The sequence below is a fragment of the Clupea harengus genome, chromosome 2 (assembly GCF_900700415.2).
Source record: "Clupea harengus chromosome 2, Ch_v2.0.2, whole genome shotgun sequence".
In the NCBI taxonomy this organism is placed as follows: Eukaryota; Metazoa; Chordata; class Actinopteri; order Clupeiformes; family Clupeidae; genus Clupea; species Clupea harengus.
This window is the reverse complement of record NC_045153.1, coordinates 20163974-20186952: the sequence shown is the minus strand read 5'-3', so window position 1 is coordinate 20186952 and position 22979 is coordinate 20163974. Positions and strand designations below refer to the sequence as shown.

Below are 22979 nucleotides of genomic sequence, written 5' to 3'. Positions count from 1 at the left end.
GTGACAGGCTAAGTGACCGCTTTAGTGACAAATTGAGTGACCGCTGTAGTGACCGGTACAGTGACCGATTCAGTGACACAGACAGCCTTCATGGGGAAGTAAGGGCTAAACTGAACCTCCTGCAAAAGGCAGTTAAAAAGAAAAAGAGAATGTCTATTTCGACGATGTCATCATCAGAATTTGACCTGGAATCAGTTGCAAGTGAACCCAGCTATGCAGATTATGCAGAGAGGCTGAGGGTCAGACCTTCCACCTTGCCTGAAGTACAGCATGCAATCCGGGCAGGTGATCAGGCAGAGAGCAAAAGCTCAGCTGACTTTCAGAGCAGATTGGAGAGAATTACAGGGCTAAGTTCTCAAAGTGGAGAATCAGGTCCACCTCGTGTCCGGCATTCATTTCAACCCCAGTCCAGAGCAAGGGCAATTCAGCTAATGAAGGGTGAACTCAAAGAACAGGAGGTGAAAATTAAGGGTACTCATGCAGAAGCTGTGACACTAGTTGAAAAAGATGTCACTTTACAACATGACTCTCAGAAGGAGATGGAATATGACATACTGGTTGGTGAGGACCGGCAAAGTTCAGAGCAATGGAGTGAAGAGGCAATGATTAAGGAGAAAGAGCCATATGTTTTGGAATGGCTTGAGGCAGGGGAGTCTGCAAAGCAGAGTTATGCTGCCAAAGAAACCAAAATCTCTAGAGAGGATGTTGCGTTTACACAGTCAGCGCGAACGTTGACAGTCAAAACAGCAAAAGAAAAGTTTCTTAGTGAAACTGTGATGGAGAGAGAGAGCCAGAGAATGTCTGAACGACAACTTGAACAGGGAGCTATTTCTGGAGAGGGTCTTCATGAGACGACTTTGGAAAGTGAGGTGGCTGAACATGAGGATAAATACGGAGCTGTCAGACATAGAAAATGGCAAGAAGATCTGCTGTATGATCAACAACACACGCTATCAGGCAGGTCCAAAGAATTAGATTCACAGTTAAAGAAACCAGAGGAGGATTTGGCTGGAAAAGAAGCAGAGAAAGAAACATCACCTGATTCGTCAAGATCCCCTGTAAAAGAGAGAAGGCGAAGTGAACGCTTAGTCAAAGGTGATATACACCTCTCAAGAGAAAATATTTCAGAACTTACGAGTCAGAGTGAACAGTTGGTGAGCGAAGAGGAGGCACTTACTGAAAGAATCATTAAATGGCAACATGGCATTTTAACTGAACAGGAAGGGGCTGTTGGAGACGAACATAGGAAGAGAATGACAGACACCCAAGTTGCTCAGAGAGTTATTTCTGCAGAGGGTATTCACGAAAAGACTTTGGAAGTGACTCAACAACAAGGTGAATGCCCAGCAGTCAGACCTCGAATCCGACAAGAAGATGTGCAGTATGGTCAACAACACATGGTTGAACAGGTACCTGACAGGTCCAAAGACTTGTCAAAACTAAATAAATCCAAAGAGTATTTGCCTGGAACACAAGTTGGTACAGAAACCGTAGGGGAATTGCAGCTTCAGGGAGGTATTTCTGCCAAGGGCATTCATAAGAAGACTTTGGAAAGTGAGGTTACTGAATGTGAGGATGAATACCGAGCTGTCAGACATAGAAAATTGCAAGAAGATGTGCAGTATGATCAACATCACCCAATATCAGGCAGGTTCAAAGAATTAGATTCTGAGCAGTATTTGACTGGAAAAGAGGCTGTGAAAGAAACATCACCTGAGCGGGATGTGCCGCATAAGAAGTTACCAAGGTCCCCTGGAAAAGACGGAAAACTAAGTGAGTTCTTATCCCGTAGTGAGCTCCAGTTGTCTAGAGAAAATATCAGTGAACTTACAAGTAAGACTGAAGAGTTTGTAAGTGAGGAGGCAGCCTTGGCTGACAGAATCATAAAATGGCAACATGATGTTTTGACTGAGCAGGAGCAAGGAGCTGTAGGCGTAGATCCTGAATGGGTTGAAACTGAGAAGCACCATGCTAATTCTCGAAAGACAGCTCAAGCTTCAGCTACACAGCCAGCTCCAAGTATGCAAAAGACCAAAAGTTCAGGTAAAACAGCAAAAGAAAGATTCCTTGCTGATGATTCCAAAGATTATCAAGCAGATCCTTCTTTGTCGCAACTTCAGCAGGGAACCTTAGCTCATGAAAATAATGAAAAGGTTCGAACTGAGAGCGATTACCTCGTGAGTGAGGAAGAAGCATCGGCTAAACGCATATTGAAATGGCAACAGGATATTCTGTCTGAACAAGATGAACCTGTTGAGTTGGAGTCTAACTGGTCTATGGTCGAACAATCACAAGCTCAGATAAAAAAGACAGAGGAAGACTTGGGTCTAGTAGGTGCCACAGCTGGACCTACATTACAACAAAAAAGTCCCTCTCCTACAACGCTGACAAGGCAATCACCAACACGGCATGCAGGTGCTTCCCATAGTGAATTTAGTAACAGAATGGTTAAGGAGAGGACTGGGTTTGTAGTACCCAGTAAAGAGAAAATTAGTCCCACGCATCAAGCTATGTTGCCAGAGGAGGAAATGTCAACTCAGAAAACCCTTGTGGAGGATAAAACCACTCCACATTCAGGAGAAGGGGCATCACAAGGTGACACTAAAAACAAAGTTGTCAAGGACACTGCACCCGTTTTAACAAAGAAATTGGTGTCAATGCAAGTAAGGAAAGGTGAGATGGCTGAATTTAAATGTCAATTCCAAGGAGACCCTGAGCCAAGAGTTTCTTGGTTCAGAGATGATCAACCAATAATTAGAGATCCTGATTATGATATACGCGCTAAAACAAATGAAACAACATTGACAATATACTACCCCACAAATGACCACCAGGGCACATTTGCATGTGTCATTTCTAATAAATATGGCAAAGCAAGTTGCTCCTGCACATTGAAAGTAACTGATAGTGATCAGCCAACAACATTGCCCGTCACGCCAAAGGAAGTCAAAGTGACAGATGTTTCCGAACTAAGTGAGGAACAAATGATTGAAGAAGAGCTAGAATTTTACATGGATACAAGCAAGGATGGGAAATCAACCCTCCAGGTTCCCCAGACTGTTGTGCATCTGACACGTACCTCTGACTCTTCTCTTCACTCTTCACCCGTTGAGATCAGGATCACTGCTCCGACACCAGTCCCAGAGATGAGGGAGGACGATAAAGAGGAAACATTTGAGCCTATTGAGATGGCCCCAGAGTCTCCAGTTGACGAGAGCACTGATCAAACTGTGAGGCACAAGTTCACCTTTTCATTTGATGTTGCGGGTGAAGCCCCACATGTAGTCAGAGAACTAGAGAACATCAGCTGTACTGAGGGACAGACTGCTGTGCTTGAGTGCATTATCACTGGTGACCCCGCTCCTGTCGTGACATGGTTTCAAGATGACTTGTGCTTGGACTTGAGCCTGGGAAAGTATACATTTGAAGAGCATGAAAACATATATAGGCTGTATGTAAAAAAAATCGCTTATACAGATGTCGGAACATACAGGTGTAGCGCAAGTAATAAATTCGGCCAGGTGGATAGTGTTGCTGATGTATCATTTGATTCCTTGGCATCTGATTCTCGATTTTCACCTTTCAATGTTACAGAGATGACAGAATCTTCAGTTGCCAGCGGTACAACTCTTGACATTTCTGATGTCGTAAAGGGAAAGACCTTGGACAGTTCGATGCAAGTGACAGAAATAGTGAGTGAAAAAGTACAACAGGAATCTCAGAATGTCCAAGAAAGCTCTAAAGTCAGACTCACTAAGCAGGCAGCATCACAACAAGCTCCTACTATAACCGGTTGTGGATTGCAAGCATCTAGTGCAGATGTGAAAGTCTCAAAATTAAAGCAGGCATTTGAGACACAAGCATCTTCAGCTGCTCTTCCTGAGGAACCCATAAACCAAACTGAGTCACAGTTTCCACTAGAGGATATTCCAGCAGTTGCAATTGAATCTAAGCAATTTGAGACAGAGTTGGCATCAAATATGGGGGCAGATGTTTCAGCAGATGAGTTAAATGCTGTCTCTGTGACACAACAAGGCAAGGTCTCTCCCTCAAGTGCCATGTCTGCCACAGTCAGAAAAGACACAGCACAAGAAATATTAGAAAGCTCACTGGAGGGAGCTGCTTTTGAAGCACCCAGTGACGCCCATCATTTTGTTTCCTTATCAAATGTAACTGAAGTGCACCAGTCACCTACACTTGTAAGGCCACAAGCAGTATTGGCCACAGCCAGCAATTTACAACAAAGAGTCGAAGTTTCTGCTGCCGCAAGTGCAGATAGTGCAGTGGAAGGCCTTGATGGCAAAGGTATCACAGGAGCATTTGTGAGACCAGGCAGAAGTCATCTTGAGATGGAATCACATTCTATTGGTCAAAAACAGTCTGCAGGGATGCAGGAGAAACAGGATCATGCTGTCACTGAAAGTGAAGAATTGGCTCACCATTCAGCTGTTTCCCAAACCATCAGCAAAGGGGATGAAGGGCAGGTGGACACAACTGCATCTCTAGCCACCTATCTTATATCAGAGGGCGCACAGCAACGGCCAAGTGCTGTACAAGCCAGTGGTGTACAAAGGAAAGACGCTTTACCTGGTGCTTCAGGGGTAGGCGCATTGGTAGAGGAAGAGGTCACCTTCAGTGCTGTCTATGACTACTACAATCCCCCAGAGTGGGCCAGACCTATGTCACCTGAATCAGAAATGTCTATCGAAGTGGGCAGTACATTTAGTGAAGATGCTGTAGATCTTGAACGCTTCTATACACCTGCTTCATCTACTGAAATCTCTCAGCTTCCTAAATCCCCTGAATCATTGCAAACACCTTCAGATAGTCCTGGGGGTTTCATGACGCCCCCTCAATATCCATATTCTCCCCTAGAACTCAAAAGGCCTCCAACAGGTTATAGTGATACATCATTCTCTCCTACTAGATTTTGTAGATCTCCTGATGATGAAGGTATAGAAACTACACCTCCAGTGTTCACAATAGATGATTCAAACATTCTCCATGAAGGGTATAGCTCTCTTGGCATAGGGACACTTCAGGAAAAAGTCCAAGGAATTCCTCCAGCCTTCCTTAAGCCCCTCACTAAAAGGAGATTGTATGAAACAGAAACATTGCTCTTTTGTGCTGAAGTTTTTGGATTGCCCTCTCCTGAGGTGAAATGGTTCAGAAACAAATCACAGCTTCAGTCAAATGACAGAATTAAAATAGAAAGAGATGGTGACAATATCTCTCTGGAAATTTCAAGCATGACTAAAGCTGATCAAGGGGAATACATATGTTATGCAGTTAATTATGTTGGGGAGGCAAAAAGCGTTGCCCTGGTCGTGGTAATATCTCAAGAAGCACGACTCATGCCACCACCTCCCGCTGTAACTCATCAACATGTAATCGAGTTTGATGTAGAGGAGGATGATGATCCGTCTAGAACACCTTCCCCACAGGAGATATTGCTTGAAGTAGAGCTAGATGAGAATGATGTGAAGGAATTTGAGAGACAGGTGAAGATAATCACAATTCCAGAATATACAGCAGACAACAAGAGCATGATAGTTTCTCTAGACGTTCTTCCTAGTATGTATGAGGAAGGAGCTGTTGACTTCATATCGCAGGAAAGTGATGACTTAAAGATAGCATTTGAAGTGACTGAAATGCCACCACGTTTTATTAATCCAATCTGTGATATGGAGACACCAGAAACCACGACTGTTGTGTTTGAGTGTTCTTTGATGGGAATCCCATCACCAATAGTCGCATGGTACAAAGGTAACACAAAGATCCCTCATGATAACAAGAAATACATTCACTCATCGGATGGTGACAATCATTTCTTGAAGATAGTGAAAGTGAGCACTCATGACAGTGGTGTCTATACATGTCGAGCCATTAATGTAGTTGGAGAAACCCTTTGCAGGGCTTCTCTTCTTGTTACGAATCCTCAAATGTTCTCAGGGAAGACAAGAGGAAGAGAGTTAACCGCTGTGTCATTAGGGAGTGCTAAGGTCCAGCCTCAGAAGTTTGACTTTGTAGTTGGAAACACTTCATTTGATGGTGAACAAACATCAGAGATAGAGCTGGAGTTTGAATTCCAGCAAGATGCTGATGAGTCTCAAAAAGCTGTTAGGCTGGTAGCCATGACTGACGATGAGACCAGTGAACTGGGCGAGAAATATGTCAGTATCAATTTTGACGTTTTTGCAGAGCCCTCCAAAGATGACAAGATTGAATTCAAAGGCAAGTCAACAAACACGTGTAGTTTTCACTTCCAGGTCACTGAAATGGCCCCAAAATGCATTATACCCCTACAGAATGTAACAGCTGCTATGGGAACTCCTGTCATGCTTCAGTGTTTAGTGAGTGGTAAACCAAATCCCACTGCTGAGTGGTTCAAAGATGGCGCCCCAGTTACAAATCCCAGATACATCGTACAAGAGAAGGCATCAGGCCACTTTAATTTGCTTATCACAAATGTTGCTCAAGGTGATGCAGGTGAATTTAAATGTGTAATTCAAAACAAAACCGGTTACACTGAGACAACCTCTATACTGAAAGTTTTTTAAATGGTTTTACTGCTCATTTTACTTGTGTTTGTGGTTCTACAAGGAATGTTATATGTTAATTTAACAAAGACCTTTTTGGGTGTTGTAATTTTTTGGTATGTAATAAATATGTAAATTATTGTTAAATTATGTAAAGTTTCATTTGAGCCATATACAAAGCTTATTCAAGGTTCCTTGTGGTCTGGGCCATGACATATACAGTGTAATGAATACTCAAGTAGTTGCTGCTGAACCTCTAAGATATTTAAGTTTCACTTCTCTGTAAGGTCTTGTGTAGCATCCTTTTTTATTTTTTGTTTGTTTGTTCTGTTTTAACTAATTTAGTTGGTAACATGTAGTTCTAATTAAGTAAAGCAATACCTAATCGAAACTGTATAAATAATAATAATTATTGTTATTATAAAACAGAGTTGAAACATATTAATATTGGGCATATAAAATAATAAGAAACTATGAGGTGTTTAATCTAGTCCCAGTATTGGGTATAATGCTTGCTGAACCTTAAGAGGTCTGTCTTTGGAATGAGTGTGATTCGTGGCCCAACCAACTAAATGTCTTGAAAAGATGGTACTGTTTACTTGAAAATGGGCATGATTTTTATAAAATGGTATATGTGTAATGAATTGACTTTCTCATGATCATATACACAATACCAAAGTAGTAGTAGTCTGTGTTATTTTGCAATGGTTAAAGTGCAAATGGCATTCAGTCTGTACTGTTGTTGACTCAGAAATAAAAATAAATAGAACGTTTAAAGACATTCTTGTCAAATTGAAGTGTGTCATGATTTTATGTTGAGATATTTTATGTCACCTCTTGAGCTGCTCATTCAAGTCTTCTTTGTAATTATGTATGTAAATCTTTCACCCCATTATTTTTGCACAGAATTTTCTAGCGTGACTGTGACGACTGAAGAACAAGAAGAAACCTACAGCAGTGCCCTCCAAATACCTGAAAAATCTAAAACACTTGAACTCAAGCCAGAGCAAAAAATGTACTCAAGTTCTATAGAAAAGAAAAAAGAAAAGCCCATTTTTATTACCCAGCTTGCTCCTGTAGCTGCCACAGCAGGAGACACGGCTCGACTCACTGTCACCATTTCTGCTTTCCCAAAACCAAAGGTTCAGTGGTTTCATAATGGCAGAATTATTACATCATCCTCTGTCTATACATTCATAGAAAATAAAGATGTGTACACATTGATTATCTCAGGAGTTAAGAAAGAATATGAGGGAGAATACTCTTGTGTCGCAACTAACAAATTTGGCAAGACAACTTGTACGACCACACTTAACGTAAACGTAAGTGATGCAACAGAAGCAGAGAGGTGGGTTGAACAAATGTTCAAGATACCTGGCCAACCTCCACGTTTCGTCACACCGATTGAATCAGTGCAAAGTGCAGAAGGTGGGGAGGCGAAATTTCAGTTTAAAGTGAGCGGGGCACCACTCCCCGAAGTTCAGTGGTTTAAAGGTAGTTTCCAAATCCAGCCGAGTAAACGTATAACGATAGTGTACAACCCTGACGGCTTAGGCTTTATGAGTATGACTGGCCTCCATCAGCAAGACAGTGGGCTCTACACATGCAGAGCATCTAACTCTTTTGGAGAAGCCTCCAGCAGTGCTGAACTGATTGTCTTCCGTGAAACTGTTTCTGTGTCACGCCACAAAGAAAAGGCAGTCACCCAGAAGCAGAAAGGCTACAAAGTTTCAACGACCGAACAGGCGACTGAGTCCCGCCTGTACATGGTTAATATCCCAGGCGAGACAAGAGAGCAGGCAGGACGTGAAATGATCTACACTATTGGCACTGAGGATAGACAGGTTGTTGCCAGTGAACAGGTGGATACCTTAAGAGAGGTAGATATTTCTGCTGCCACCATTCATAGAGAGCAAGTAACCCACCAGGCTGCAGTGTTGCAGTCTCATGAGGTGCAAGAGAGAGTGTCCATGGGTCCCCCTCGGCCGCAGCCAGTTGTAGCAACTCCAGTGAAACAGATTCATACGGCTTCTCTAACGTCTGCCGTTGAGGAAAATCAGGGCTTCATAGAGCAACACTCTGAACGCATCAAAAGCCCTGAGATTACAGAGTTAGAAATGGCAAGAGAACGGCCCTCAAAAATGATGTCTGCGATATCTGAAAACATAACCCCTTTTACAATAGTAAAAGCTGGACCTTTAGCTAAGAGAGAAGAGGAAAAGACAGAGTCAACTCGGGAACCCAAACACCCTCTCAGTAGTCATCAGGTTGAGACTACACTTTCAATTATGAAAGAGGACTCGCAGACAATTCCAGCACCACAAGTAGAGAAAAGTTACAAAGTCAAAGAAGGTGTGAAAATTCTATATTCTGCCATTTCAACAGAGAAACAGGAAATCACTGAGGGCCACTCTACAGAATTAGCCACCTCAGACTCAGCTATACAATCTTCTGTGAAAAAGGAAAAATCAAAACCTGTTATTCTTTCAGTAAGTGAGACTAAACATACATTATCCAAAGAGGAGAGATTTACCATATCGAGACCAGAAGAAGAGGTGGCGTACAGCGCCAAAGACAGTGTATTTAAGACTGCTCTTTCAGCAGAAGAGAAGCGAGAGCTACAGGCGGAGCGCATGGGTGAACTTCCTGGTTTAGACAGTGCTGTGTCAGTGCACTCAGAGAGGGAAGGAGAGCAAATCTTGCACCTACAGGTGATTAGTGATCAGGGTATTTTGCCTTCAGAGGGCAGGTTTACCTGTGAGAAACCATCTGAGGAACAGGCAGATGTTAGGAAGAGTCCCACCCTGCTCCACTCGATATCTACAGACGAGCAGAGAACTGTAACTTGTGAGGACTCTGCACACTTTTCTTCCGAAAAGACCACAATGACTCTGCAGCCTCAGAAAGAGCCCTTTGGGACCTTGCACCTTCAGTCTATTCAGTCAGAAAGTGCCTTGACCAAAGAGGGAATGATATCCTTTGAGAAGCCAGACCAGCAGGTGGCAGCACAGAGGCAGGAGAAAGCTCGTAGACATGCAGTTACAACAGAGGAAAAGAGGGAGATGACAGCAGATTACTATGAGACCCTTGACACGTCCGTCACAGGTCTTCAGCCTGAGCACAAAAAAGAGCCAAAGCCTCAGAGTATACTTCAGGTCATCTCAGAACCCATGCAACTACCTAAAGAAACACCTTTCTCGACTGATATGAAACAGCAACGTGCGTTAGTGCAGAAGGAAGACCGCTGGAATATTGTACATGTTACTTCTGTGTCAGACAGGCAAGATTTGGAGGAGGGCCACACCGATGATTTGGGGTCAGTTGAGAAATTCACATGTAAGACAGATGTGGAGCCAAAACTACCCTCGGAATCCATCAGTGTAGAGGAGAGAGCAGTCTCCACAGAGAGCAGTGTGGCTCTTGAGGCAGCGGAACAAGATTTTGCAGTCCAAATTCAGGAGGGTCAGTCTGTCAGACAGTCTATCATTATGGATGAGAAACGCATTTTGACTGGAGAGCAGTCTAAACAAATCTCTAAGTCTGAAACAACAACAGCAAGTGTAGTGAAGCAGAGCAAAAGTGCCTTCATGGTATCAGAATCTAGTGAGAGCCAGACCCTTCCGAAAGAGCTCACTTTTGTGATCCAAGCACCAAAATCATTCACCTTGGATGTCCGGCGTCAGCTAAAGAGTTCACTACAGTCTGCTGTGGCACGAGATCAACCGCTGATACTGGCAGATGTTGTGCAGAGTTTAGCAGTCGTAGAAGTACAAGAGGTGAAGGTACTTAGAGAGCCAAAATATGCAAAGTACACATACCTCATCACAACAACAGGTGCACCTATCGAGATCACAATTGCCTTTGAGGGTGACTATCCTCAAACTGCAGATCTGAAAAGTGAGCTTCAGGCTGCTTTCTACTCCATAGTCTATCGAGAGCAGCATGTTCTGACATCTGAACAGCCTGGCACAATGCAAGTTGATAGGCCTCAGAGATTGCAGGTTACTAAGGCCTCCTCAAAAGAAATCCTCTCACCCATGGTGCAAACAGTCCAGACGAGTGAGAATGTGTCAGATATTGCATCGCCCAAGGCACAGTCTGCGGCGATTAAAACTGAAACCAAAGCTTCCTTCCAGACAGTAACAACACAGGGGCAAACTATTGTGCAAGAGTCAAAAAGAACCATGGTGCAAATGACCACTGAATCAAAATTAGAAATCGAAAAGTCCATTGAGATTTCTTCTCAGGAAAGCAGATCTGTGACAATATCGGGCCGTGAGAGAGATGTTGGTGCAGCTGCTATTACTATAGACGTTCCTTTTGCACCAGTACCTGTTGAGCAGTCAGTAGATATCCACATTAAACATGAGAAAACGCAGGAATTCCTTACAGAAGAGACCATTAAAACAACCAAAATTACTGAAAAGGTTGGTAAATATGCCCCAATATTTGAAACTGAATTGGAAGATATTACAGTGGAGGAAAAAGGCAAAGTCACTTTTACAGTAAGCGTAAAATTTGTTAAAAATGTCAATTGGATGTTCAATGGAAAATTGATTAAATCTGGCAAAGAGTTCAAGTGTTCCAAACAAAATAACACATATACACTAGTGATCGACAAAGTAATCAAGGAGAAGCATGAAGGAGAGTATGTCTGTGAGGCAGAGAATGAAGGCGGCAAGACTTCAACATCTTCAACACTCACAGTTGTCTCAAGAGGTTGGACAATGAGGACTTTGTTACCTTACCATGCACAACTAACTCTTCACTCTTTCATTCTTCCGATTCATAAAAAATGTAAAAAAAAAAAAAAATGCAATACCATCCTATGATGACTAATGGAGCACTTCCCAATCTTACATCTTCCATTGGAAGAGTCACTCGTAATTGTCCTCCTATTTTCACCCTACTTTCACCTCCTTCACTCATTTAAATGCTGCACTCCTGTCCACACGAAGCTGAAGCACTGAAGCATGATTCAACATTACTCTCCAGTCATCCCCTCTCGTCACTCCCCATCCTCATCTTCCTCTCATTCACATTGAGGAAATTTCTTGTCATCTTTGAGAAAGAGACTCATATCACTCTGCATTCCACCCCCAATGGTCATTGGTCATGGGTTGCCACCAAACTCTTTTGCATGCGTTCCTTTTTCTCATTAGCGTTTCATCTTTCATGTGATCAATATCTTCTTCCTCTAACCATGATCATCATTTTCCTTCACAGTCACTCCTGGAAATAGTCATTTGCATTCACTCTATTCATGTCTGTTTTTGTCACTCCATTATGTTAAGACGTGTTATCACTTGATGTCAGTTACTAATTTGCTTTTCCCCTCTCTACATGGTGTAGTACCACCTGTTTTCAGGCACAAAATCCATCCCCTGGAAATCAATGTTGGCGTCAATGCCAAATTTGAGTGCGAGACAGAAGATGCACCAAGTATCACTTTCAAGTGGTACAAGTCTGGCTCCGAGATCAGACAGAGTGAGAAGTACAGGATCCTCAGCCGTAGCACCACATCCTCTTTTGAGATTCTCAACCCAGGCAAGGTGGACACGGCTGAATATACCTGCAAAGCTTCCAACCAGCATGGAAGCGACAGCTGCGCTGCTAGTCTCAACGTGACTGGTAAGTTGAATGCAGGATTTCTCCAATTTTATATGTCATCTGTAAGTTTATGAACAGGCAGGGTTTAATCTAAATAACAGGGTGATCAATCTATAAAAGATATTGTCTGTACAATAAGAATATTTGATATGGTTGTTCTGCACTCTGGTTCTTTTTCTAGAAGTCTTCCCACCAGAATTTGTTACAAAACCTGATCCTATGACACTGTTTGTGGGCAAACAAGCCAAATTCCAATGTGTAGTCAATGGGTCTACTCCAATGAATGTTTTATGGCATAAAGACAACATTGCCATTTCACCTGATGACCATTATAAAATATCCTCGGATAAGAACAAATACACTCTTCTGATTAGCAAACTTGAGCAGAACGATCAGGGTACATATCTGTGCAAAGCATCAAACAGTGTCGGGACAGCTACGTGTTGCACAGAGCTGAAGGTTATTGACAAACCCAGCTTTGTAAAGACTTTTGAGTCTGTGTCAGTAGCAGTGGGTAACCCACTGTGCCTTGAGTGTCTGGTGAATGAAGACACTGGAGTCATCATTACCTGGATGAAAGATGGCAAAAAGATTCACAACACCATGGATTGTAAACTCTCTTTTGAGGAAAAAACAGCCAGTCTTGAAATTCTAAAAGGCAAACTAAAAGATACTGGCAAATATGTCTGCACTGCAGCAAACGATGCAGGAAGCAGTGAATGTTCATCTGCGGTAACTGTACAAGGTAAGACTCTTGAAGGTAGAGTCCATGACAAATGCAGTATTTTCTGTCTTAAAAAATCTAAATTTTTTTTCCCCTAAAGAACTATTTTTCTTCTTGTTGTAAGAAAATAATGTTTCCTTGCTGCTGCTGCTTCAGGCTTATGTCTTTGCGCTCTATGCATTGATGATTAATATTGTTTTTTCTTCTCTCTGTTTCTTCATTTGTTCTTTCTCTTTTGTCTTTTTGTTATTTCTTTCTATTTTTTTCTTTTTTTCCAAATCTCTTTTGAACTTCTACCAACGTCAGAGCCTCCAACGTTTCTTAAGAGGCTTGAACCAAAGATTCTTTGGAAACAGGGTGTATCTGCACGCTTACAGTGCACAGTCAAAGGGACACCTGAGCTCCATGTAACATGGTTTGTTGACGACAGACAGCTCAGCACTTCAGACAAGCACAAAATCACTTTTGCGGATGGCAAAGCCACTCTGGAGATTAATAGTCTTGTCGAATCGGACAGTGGAAATTACACTTGTGAAGTGCTAAATGAGGCTGGCTGTGAGAGCTGTAGCTCACATGTGACAGTCAAAGGTTTGTTGTGAGCAGCGGCGTCATTACATAATCTTATGCATGAAGCTTTTTTGACTGGTTTTCACAGGTTCATGAACTCTTAAATGTGATCTGATCTTTATTCTTAGAACCTCCTTCTCTCAAAAAAGAACTAAAAACGCTTGAGGTAGTCAAGGGAACCACTGTCCAGTTTGAATGTGAAGTTACTGGCACAGCACCGTTTGAAGTCACCTGGTTAAAGAACAAGAAACCAGTCAGCACTGACAAGAAGCACAATGTTGTTTCAAAAGATTCCTGTGCTTATTTGGAGATCCGTTCTTTTGAAAGTGCAGACGTGGGTGATTATCAGTGTTGTATATCAAACGATGTGGGTAAAATCACTTCAAAATCAGTTGCTAAATTGAAAGGTCAGTAAAGTTTAAAATCCCTTCCTCAATTTATAATCTTCAATATTATAGTTTTGTCCTGTCAACTGACATGTTTTATTTGAATGCAGATCCACCAACATTTGTAAAGAAAGTTGAAAACACAACAGCAGTTTTGGGCAGTGCTGTTAAACTTCAGGGCACTGTTAAGGGCTCTGCCCCAATCTCTGTGAAATGGCTAAAGGACTCTGACTTGCTGACAGAGGTGGATCCCAATATCAAAATTACATTTGAAAACAACATTGCTCAATTGGCCATTGCCAGTGTTGCCATAACCCATGGTGGTAAATATACCTGCCAAGCAGAAAATGAGGCTGGTCAACAGAAATCTGAAGCCACGTTATCTGTCCAAGGTTTGACTTGGTTAAATTTAACTTTTATTTATCAGGTTGATTTATTACATTTATTTATTCAAAGCATTACTGATTTTGAACACGTTGTAAGTGCCTGTATTCTATTTTAGAACCAGCTAGGATTGTTGACAGACCACCATCTATCAGTGTTACTGTTGGAGCCCCTGCAACTCTGGAGTCCACAATTTCAGGGAGCCCAGATCTTAAAGTCAAATGGCTCAAAGATGGAAAAGAAATGACATCAGGCCGAAAATACAAAATTACGCTAAAAGACAATGTAGCCACCTTAAAAATTCTTTCAGCTGAAAAAGGCGACAATTGTGAATACAGAATGGAGGTGGCTAATCGTGTTGGAAAAGATGAATGCTCCTTTGCTGTAACTGTGCTAGGTTTGTTTTCTATACCATCATTTATGTATTTTATTTATTATCTTTTATTCTATTGCATGTGATTGGTACAACTTTTCTTAACTAACTTCTTCCTGTCCATCTGAGCAGATCGAATCATACCACCTTCCTTCACAAAAATGCTTAAAAAGGTCGATGGAAATGTTGGAGGCGATGCTATTATGGAATGCAAAGTGTCTGGGTCACAACCCATGACCGTATCTTGGTTCAAGGAAGGAAAGGAGATCACATCAGGGATGAAATACCAGACTGAATTTAAAGAGAGCACAGCATCACTGAAAATATTACGTTTAGAGACTGTTGATGCTGGGGCATATACATGTCGGGCAAATAATTCTGCTGGACATGCGGAAACAAGTGGGGCCCTGCAAGTGAAAGGTTAGGGGAGCTGTAATACTGTTTATAACAGTATCTGCCGAAATTATACTTATCTAATCATACAGTGGTTGTTATTGAGTGATAAAAAGCATCTGTCTTTTTCAAATGTAATTTAGAACCCCCAGTCTTCACAACCAAACCAGAAACCCAGGATGTCATCCCAGGATCTACAGTCGTTTTTAAATCTGTCTACTCTGGAACAGCTCCATTCAATGTGAAATGGTTCAGAGAAGAAAAGGAAATTCTAACAGGAGGCGCGTGCTTCATCAAGAAAGAGACCTCCTCAAGCACACTGGAGCTTCACTCTGTGAAGCCATCTGATTCCGCTAAATACATTTGCCAAGTGTCGAATGATGCCGGAAAAGTGGTTTGCACCACTGTCTTGTTCGTGAAAGGTGCCCTGTCTTCTCTTAATTCTCTTTGTGTGCAACATGGCTTTAGATATGTTGGTACTCTTCTTTAAAATGTCTGTCAATGTTTTTCTTTTCTCTGTAGAACCTCCAAAGTTTGTGATGAAGCTCGACTCCACAAAACTTTTAATGATTGGAAACCCTGTAACTTTAGAGTGCAAAGTAACTGGCAGCCCTCCTATCAATATTAAGTGGCTTATGAATGACACTGAAATCAGCTCCAATGACAAATATCAAATGACCTTTGTCGACTCAGTTGCTACCCTCAAGATGGTCAATTGCAACATTGATGATAGTGGCAGTTATATATGCATGGCATCAAATGATGCTGGTAGTGACCGTTGCAGCTGTATGATTACTGTCAAAGGTGTGTTCATTATACCCTCAGTGATCATATCAAGAGTCTCTAAAGATACATTCATTTTAGAGCAGATTTGTAATCAGTTGTTGTGGACTTCTTTGTTTTAGAGCCGCCAGCATTTTTTCGGTGTTTTGAATCCAAGGAGGTTGTCAAAGGCTCTGATGTTGTACTAGAAGGTTTGGTCTCAGGTTCAGCTCCATTTGAGATGTCTTACTTCAAAGACTCAAAACAGATCAGGAATGACAGGAGGCACATCATGAGCCTGAAGAACGACATTGCGACTCTCAACATTCTTAAATTTGATGGCAGTGATGTCGGAAAATATCAGTGCACAGTAGCAAATGATGTAGGGAAGTCATCTTGTGATTTCCAGTTTTCTCTAAAAGGTTGGTCAGCTGATAAAAATGTTTGCACCGCTCATAAACTCAATAGATCGTCTTTGAGGGGAATTCTATTAAATTTGTGCTGATTAGAATATTTCCACATTTCTCTTGATAGAGCCACCATCATTCGTCCAGAAGATTGAAAACACAAATGCCGTTCTTGGCAAAGAGATAACTATGCAGTGTGTATTGAAAGGATCCGTGCCAATGACTGTGACCTGGATGAAGGATGACCATGAGGTCAAAGATTCTGAGCATGTACAGATTTCGTTTGAAAACAGAACAGCAGTCTTATATATCAGCAGTGTTCAGTTGAAACACAGTGGCAAGTATACTTGTATGGCACAGAATGAAGCTGGAAGCCAGAAATGCATTGCAACATTAGTAGTAAAAGGTTAGTTTACATACTTGAACACTTGGTGTGTTTATTGTCTTTGATACACAGAATATACTTCAGCAGTGCAGTAATGATTTACAATTTATAACTGTTGATTTGATCTGTTAATTTCTAGAACCGGCAAATATCACAGAGCCAGCTAAGTCTATCAACGTCACAGCAGGGGACCCCGCTACTCTTGAGTGCAGGTTCTCAGGGACTAAACCCCTTACTGCCAAATGGTGTAAAGATGGAAAAGAGTTGACATCAGGCAAAAAATACAAAGTGCAAAGCACTGACAAGAACTCAATCTTAAAGATTTTGTCCACAGACAAAAGTGATAGTGGAGAATACATGTTTGAGATTTCCAACGATATTGGAAGTGGCACTTGCGATGCTGCTATCACAGTTCTAGGTCAGTTCATTTCGGGGTGCATTTTCTTATCATTCTAAGTTGTCTTTATATATAATAAGGTGTCATAATGCATGAATACTGAGTCTTTTACTTGTTCTGTGACAGATCAAATAATCAAGCCATCGTTCACAAGGACGCTTAAAGAATTGGAAAGCATCAAAGGATCTTTTGCCCAATTGGAGTGTCTCGTCTCTGGCTCCTTGCCCATTACTGTGCATTGGTACAAAGACAATAAGGAAGTAGAGGTTGATGAGAAGCACAAATGCATATTTTTTGAAAATGCCGCTTCTCTGGAAATTACCCGCCTTGTTAGTGGTGACAGTGGCACGTATACCTGCATTGCTGAAAACAAAGCGGGCAGTGATCAGTGCTCTGGCATTTTGCGAGTTAAAGGTTTGATATTTTTATCTTATCTTTATCTTATGTTGCTTGATAAATGAGAACAGTAGGTCACTATGCACTGTTTGCACAGCTTCAGTTCCCTTTTAAATGGATTTTAAGCCCTTCGTTCTTTCAGCTCTTAGCTCAACAAGCTATTTAAGAATAATGATTGAGACCAAACCGCAAGCAGTCAGACCAAACTTACATTTCAAAATGCTTGACTATTTTTTTATACAGAGCCCCCCTCAATTGTTGAAAAGCCTGAGTCTATGGAGGTAATCCCTGGATCAAGGGTGAAGTTCAATGTACTTATTGCTGGCACTCCACCCCTGACCATCAAATGGTTTAAGTCCAACAAGGAGATCACAACAGGGGTAGACTGTGCCATTCAAAAAGATGATTCCTCCACCTCTTTGGAGCTCTTCTTTGGCAAGACGTCAGACTCCGGGGATTATATCTGTGAAATCAGCAATGATGTTGGCTCAGACAAATGCCAAGCAACCCTTTTTGTGAAAGGTTGTTTTCCTTTTTCATTCCTTTTAATTTCTGTTATACTAGATTCACACTCAGACAGTGTATTAATTGGATTTGTTGATTTTGTTTTACCTTTTAGAACCTCCGAAATTCACACGAAAGCCAGAAGGGGTGTCTGTTGTAAGGCCTGGCCAGAATGTTGTGTTTGAATGTCAGGTCATTGGAACTCCTGAAATAGATATCTATTGGTTCAAAGATGGAAATGAGTTAAGTCCAAGTAATAGATATAAAATGGACTTTTCTAACTCTCTGGCACGGCTTGAGATAACTGGTTCTGAAATCAAAGACAGTGGAGTTTACTACTGTGAGGCACGCAATGAAGCTGGCAGCGAAAGCTGTAGCATGGAGTTTAAAGTAAAAGGTTAGATGTTTGATTTGAGATGTTTTTTTTGCAGTTTTGTCTATTTGCATTTAAACAGGACAAACAATCTTACTGTTCTTTCTTCATTGGTTACAGAGCCTCCAGCCTTTATCAAGCCATTAACACCTGTTGAGGTTGTAAATGGTGCAAGTACGTCCTTTGAGTGTCAGGTTACTGGAAGTGCTCCTTTTGAGATAACTTGGCACAAGGACTCAAAGGAGATCAAACTGAGCTCAAAGCACGTAATGTCAAAGAAAAATGAGTCGTTATATCTTGAAATCCAGAAATGTGACGCTTTAGATGTCGGCGAATATCAGTGTACGGTGGCAAATGAAGTGGGAAGTTGCTCTTGCCAAGCCGAACTTAGCATAAAAGGTCTGTAGACATGTTATTCATTACCAAATTACATTCATAATAGGCGGTATAGACATGATTATTTTACTGACCTGTGTTCTTTCCTATTAGAACCACCATCATTTGTAGAGAAGATTCAGAATGTTGCCATTGTCCTCGGGAAAGTGGCCGAGTTGAAGTGTGTTGTAAAGGGATCTGTCCCCTTGAGTGTGCAGTGGCAAAAAGATGAACAGTGGATCTTGGAGGATCCAAAGATTGAAAAGATGTTTGATGGTAGCGTGGCTATTCTGAGAATTCCAGTCTGTGAGTCTTGTCACAGTGGAAGGTACACTTGTCAAGCTGTTAACGAAGCAGGACAGGAGAAATGCTTTGCAACCCTTCTGGTGCAAGGTTTGTCTTTTTGTATACATTTTCTATGAAATTTGTTTGATCTGACCATGGGAGTGCAGACAATAATGGACCTCATTCTCGAACTGGGTTAAGAAAAAGATAAGAAGAAATCAATTTTTAACTCCACTTACGAAGTTCCCGGGACAATTCTGGCATTCATGAAAGTTTTCTTATCTGGGATTCGTTCTTAGCTAAGAACAGAATTTAATAATGCTAAATAGCAGTCGTAAATCGGCCAGATTGGAGTGCGCCCATGTTCTTAAGGGCTGAATTTGTGAGATATCGTTGGTGATTGCGCTCACATCAATTCTACAGACATCCACGGATTTAAATAATTATAATAATAATAAATACGAGACTATTTGTATCATTAACAATTACGTTTCACATGTATAGTCATGATTCTACGAGGCATCGTGATGTCCTAAAATAAATAAAAGCACTACACGAACACTGCAAATGGCAGTGAATAAATAAATAAGCACTAAACTAAATTGCGTGGATATAGCCATAGTGGAATAGAATGGACACATCTACATTCTGCAACAGTACCTCCACCTCTGCACTGGTGAAGTTAGGTCTGCGTTTACTGGACCGCTGTTCGCTTTCCGCTTTGACATGATTTTGTGCACAGCTAAGAACACTTTGGCGGTTTAAGAACACATTTCCAGGCGTTCATGAATCCGGCAGGGATCTTTTCTTAGGAAGATATTTAAGAAGACACTTAAGAAAATGTTCGAGAATGAGGTTCAATATTATTAAATATTTGCATTTGCACTTAAATGTTTAGAATATATAATCCACAGTTGTTGGACCACTTTATCCACATTTGTATATTTATGCCCTTTTAGAGCCCCCACAGATAATTGAAAAGCCAGAGGTGATCAATGTCACTATTGGCGATCCAGTCAGTTTTGACTGCAAAGTTACAGGCACTCCTGAACTCAAAGTGAAATGGACTAAAGATGGAAGGGAGCTGGTTCCCAGCAGACAGCACATCCTCAGCTTTGTGAACAATATCAGCAGTCTTAAAATACAGTCTGCCCAAAAGGAAGACAAAGGACATTATATCTTTGCGGTCGCAAATCACATAAATGTCTGCACATGCAAGGTTGAGTTGGTTGTAGTAGGTCAGTACTTTGACAATTTTTTTGTAAGGTTTTATACATTTGAAATACTTATTTATTAGAAAGTGTAACTCACATTTTCAACCCCTCAATCCTAACCCAGATCAAGTAATTCCTCCTACCTTCATAAAACCACTGACTGACATGGAGGAGATTTTGGGTACCTCTGTGCACATTGGCTGCAAAATATCTGGATCCCTCCCAATTACTGTGGAATGGATAAAAGATGGAAATAAACTATCTGGTAGAACAAAGCACAAAATTGTCCAGGAGGACAACAGTGCGTTCTTGGAGATTGAGCACTTAGAAAAGGCAGACACTGGGACATACACTTGCAAACTCACAAACAAAGCAGGAGGCTGTGAATGCAGTGGAGTGCTAAGGGTGAAAGGTCAGTTGAGTATAATTTCATTGAGCTGATATTAAAAAAAAAAAAAAAAAAGACCAAAAGAAGTATCTATTAAGAAGGTTGCCAGTTCAGCAAAGGTCTATGTTCACATGTTTTTTCCCTTCAAATGTATTATAGAGCCTCCAAGCTTTGTGCTGAAGCCAGAATCTCAGGCAGTTCTTCCGAACACTACAGTTCGGTTTAAGAGCACCTTCAAAGGAACCCCTCCTTTTACTGTGAAATGGTTTAAGCAGGACACGGAGCTGATAACCGGACCATCGTGCTTTACTGGACTGGAGGGTTTATCATGCTTTATAGATCTTTTATCCGTTGGTGTTTCACAAAGTGGAACTTACTCTTGCCAAGTCAGCAACGATGCTGGTACTGTGAAGTGTACCGCTGATTTACTAGTCAAAGGTTGGACTTTGCTCTTTCTGAGACTTATAACTAAAAACCAATTCCACCATCCCATTTTAACAGCTTCCTCATCGTCACATTTGCTTTTTGGTCATGGGTTACCATGCATTTGCTTTTTGGTCATGGGTCACCATGCATTTGCTTTTCACTATTCGCTTCACCATCACCACGTTGTCGCTTACCATCTCCTCGCTCCTCAACCCCCATCAGCCATTAACTCTTTTTCTTGTCCTCTTGCAGCTCATCTTCCATCTTGCATCCTTGGATTTCCATTTGCATGTTTGATTTTTCCCCCCCAGATGTTGACTTGTTTTGTTTTTTTGTCATTTTGCAGAACCTCCAGACTTTGCGCAGAAACTTCCGAGCACAAAGTATGTGAAGCTGAGCGACGCAGTCGTTCTTGAATGCAAAGTCACTGGCACTGCCCCACTCCAGATTAACTGGTTTAAAAACGATTCAAAACTGACCGACAGTGACAACTGCAAGACATCATTTGATGGCTTTGTGGCAGTTCTCCACATTTCAACCACATCATTTGAGGATGGTGGAGTGTATTCGTGTGAGGCTCAGAATGACGCTGGCACTAAAAGCTGCAGCACCACACTCACAGTGAAAGGTCAGCTAATGAATAAGTATAATTGTATAAAATCAGCATAGCACATAGAACATCCAACATGTTACATTTTGCTACCTTATGAGCATTGGAACATTGAAAACAGATGGATTTTAACTACACAATTCAGTGCAAGTTCTCTACTTCACATACAGACATTGAAAGGTCAGCTAATTAATAAGTGTGATTGATCAGCATAGAATGATACCTACATGTTGGATTTAGTTACCTTATGATTCTGTACATGTTCGTAAACATACATGAAAACAGGATATTAACTGCAACATTCATAGCTAAGCTAGTTACCTACTGTAATTTCTTTAACACACTAGTTGTTTTTGGGACTGAACAAATATGAGATAATAGAATGAATGATATAAAGACATTAAACTCGATTATATTATTTACAGAACCACCCTCTTTCATCAAAGTGCCTGCACCTGTTGAAGGACTGAAAGGCAAAGATGTCAGTCTGAACTGTGAACTGAAGGGCACGGCACCGTTTGAGATAACCTGGTTCAAAGATAAAAAGGCACTAAAGGAGGGCAGAAAATATAAGCTTGTGTACGAAGGATGCTCTGCAACTATGCATATCCTTGGTCTGGAGGCATCAGATGCTAATGAATATGAGTGCAAAGCATCCAACAGTGTAGGAAGTGACACATGCAATGTGTCTGTTAAACTGAGAGGTTGGTACAGATTTTATGTGTTTGGTGTTGTTCTTGTCAATTCCTTTGAGTTTGTTGTGAGGTACCGGTCTCATTAAATGTCTGTCAAAATCTTTTTTAACCACTCAGAGCCACCAGTCTTTGTGAAGAAACTGTCACATATGACAGCAGTGTCTGGTGAAGAAGTGACTTTGGTTGCCACAGTTAAAGGCTCTCAGCCGATGACAGTATCTTGGGTCCAGGACAAAGACCATGTTCTTAGGGATGGTGACAACCGCAAAATTACCTTTGAGAACAACCAGGCCACTCTTAAAATCTTTAAGGCTGACAAAACCACTACTGGGAAATATACCTGTCAGCTCAAAAATGATGCTGGGGTGGCGGAATGCATGGCTAACCTGACTGTTCTAGGTTTGTATATATAGTTCATAGTATATAATGTCTATTCCACATTTTTAGTTTTTCCCCCGGGCTTACACGTGTACATGGTTTCTCCCTTATTTCCAGAACCGGCTCTAATTGTTGATAAGACAGAATCCTTTAGTGTCACAGAAGGGGATTTAGCAGCTCTGGAATGTACTGTATCTGGAACTCCCGAATTAAAACCAAAGTGGTTCAAAAATGGAGTGGAACTGTCAACTGGAAGGAAGTACAGGATTACCTTCGCCAAAATGATCTCCAGTCTAAATATTCTGACAAGCGAGAGGGATGACACTGGAGAGTACATGTTCGAGGTCAAGAATGAAGTTGGCAGTGATGTCAGCAAAATGCACCTAACTGTTCTAGGTTTGTTGATAT

The 22979-nt window shown here is 41.4% G+C and overlaps 1 protein-coding gene across 35 annotated transcripts in view; it reads left to right on the top strand.

Moving 5' to 3' along the window:
- The window catches only part of ttn.2 (titin, tandem duplicate 2), a 165092-nt gene that overhangs the window by 29376 nt on the left and 112737 nt on the right, over positions 1-22979 (top strand). For 27 of the 35 annotated variants that reach the window (XM_031586121.1, XM_031586105.1, XM_031586084.1 and 24 more), the window contains 25 exons: positions 7446-11258; positions 11892-12170; positions 12331-12894; positions 13180-13461; positions 13569-13847; positions 13937-14218; positions 14329-14607; positions 14716-15003; positions 15120-15398; positions 15499-15780; positions 15882-16160; positions 16273-16551; positions 16670-16948; positions 17054-17341; positions 17567-17845; positions 17943-18224; positions 18321-18599; positions 18690-18968; positions 19820-20098; positions 20199-20486; positions 20622-20900; positions 21235-21516; positions 21924-22202; positions 22311-22592; positions 22689-22967. In XM_031586121.1, the coding sequence (XP_031441981.1) occupies positions 7446-11258; positions 11892-12170; positions 12331-12894; positions 13180-13461; positions 13569-13847; positions 13937-14218; positions 14329-14607; positions 14716-15003; positions 15120-15398; positions 15499-15780; positions 15882-16160; positions 16273-16551; positions 16670-16948; positions 17054-17341; positions 17567-17845; positions 17943-18224; positions 18321-18599; positions 18690-18968; positions 19820-20098; positions 20199-20486; positions 20622-20900; positions 21235-21516; positions 21924-22202; positions 22311-22592; positions 22689-22967 (10839 nt within the window). The remainder of the gene's footprint in view (positions 1-7445; positions 11259-11891; positions 12171-12330; positions 12895-13179; positions 13462-13568; positions 13848-13936; positions 14219-14328; positions 14608-14715; positions 15004-15119; positions 15399-15498; positions 15781-15881; positions 16161-16272; positions 16552-16669; positions 16949-17053; positions 17342-17566; positions 17846-17942; positions 18225-18320; positions 18600-18689; positions 18969-19819; positions 20099-20198; positions 20487-20621; positions 20901-21234; positions 21517-21923; positions 22203-22310; positions 22593-22688; positions 22968-22979) is intronic. The other 8 variants (XM_031586177.1, XM_031586181.1, XM_031586185.1 and 5 more) reach the window with 8 other exon arrangements.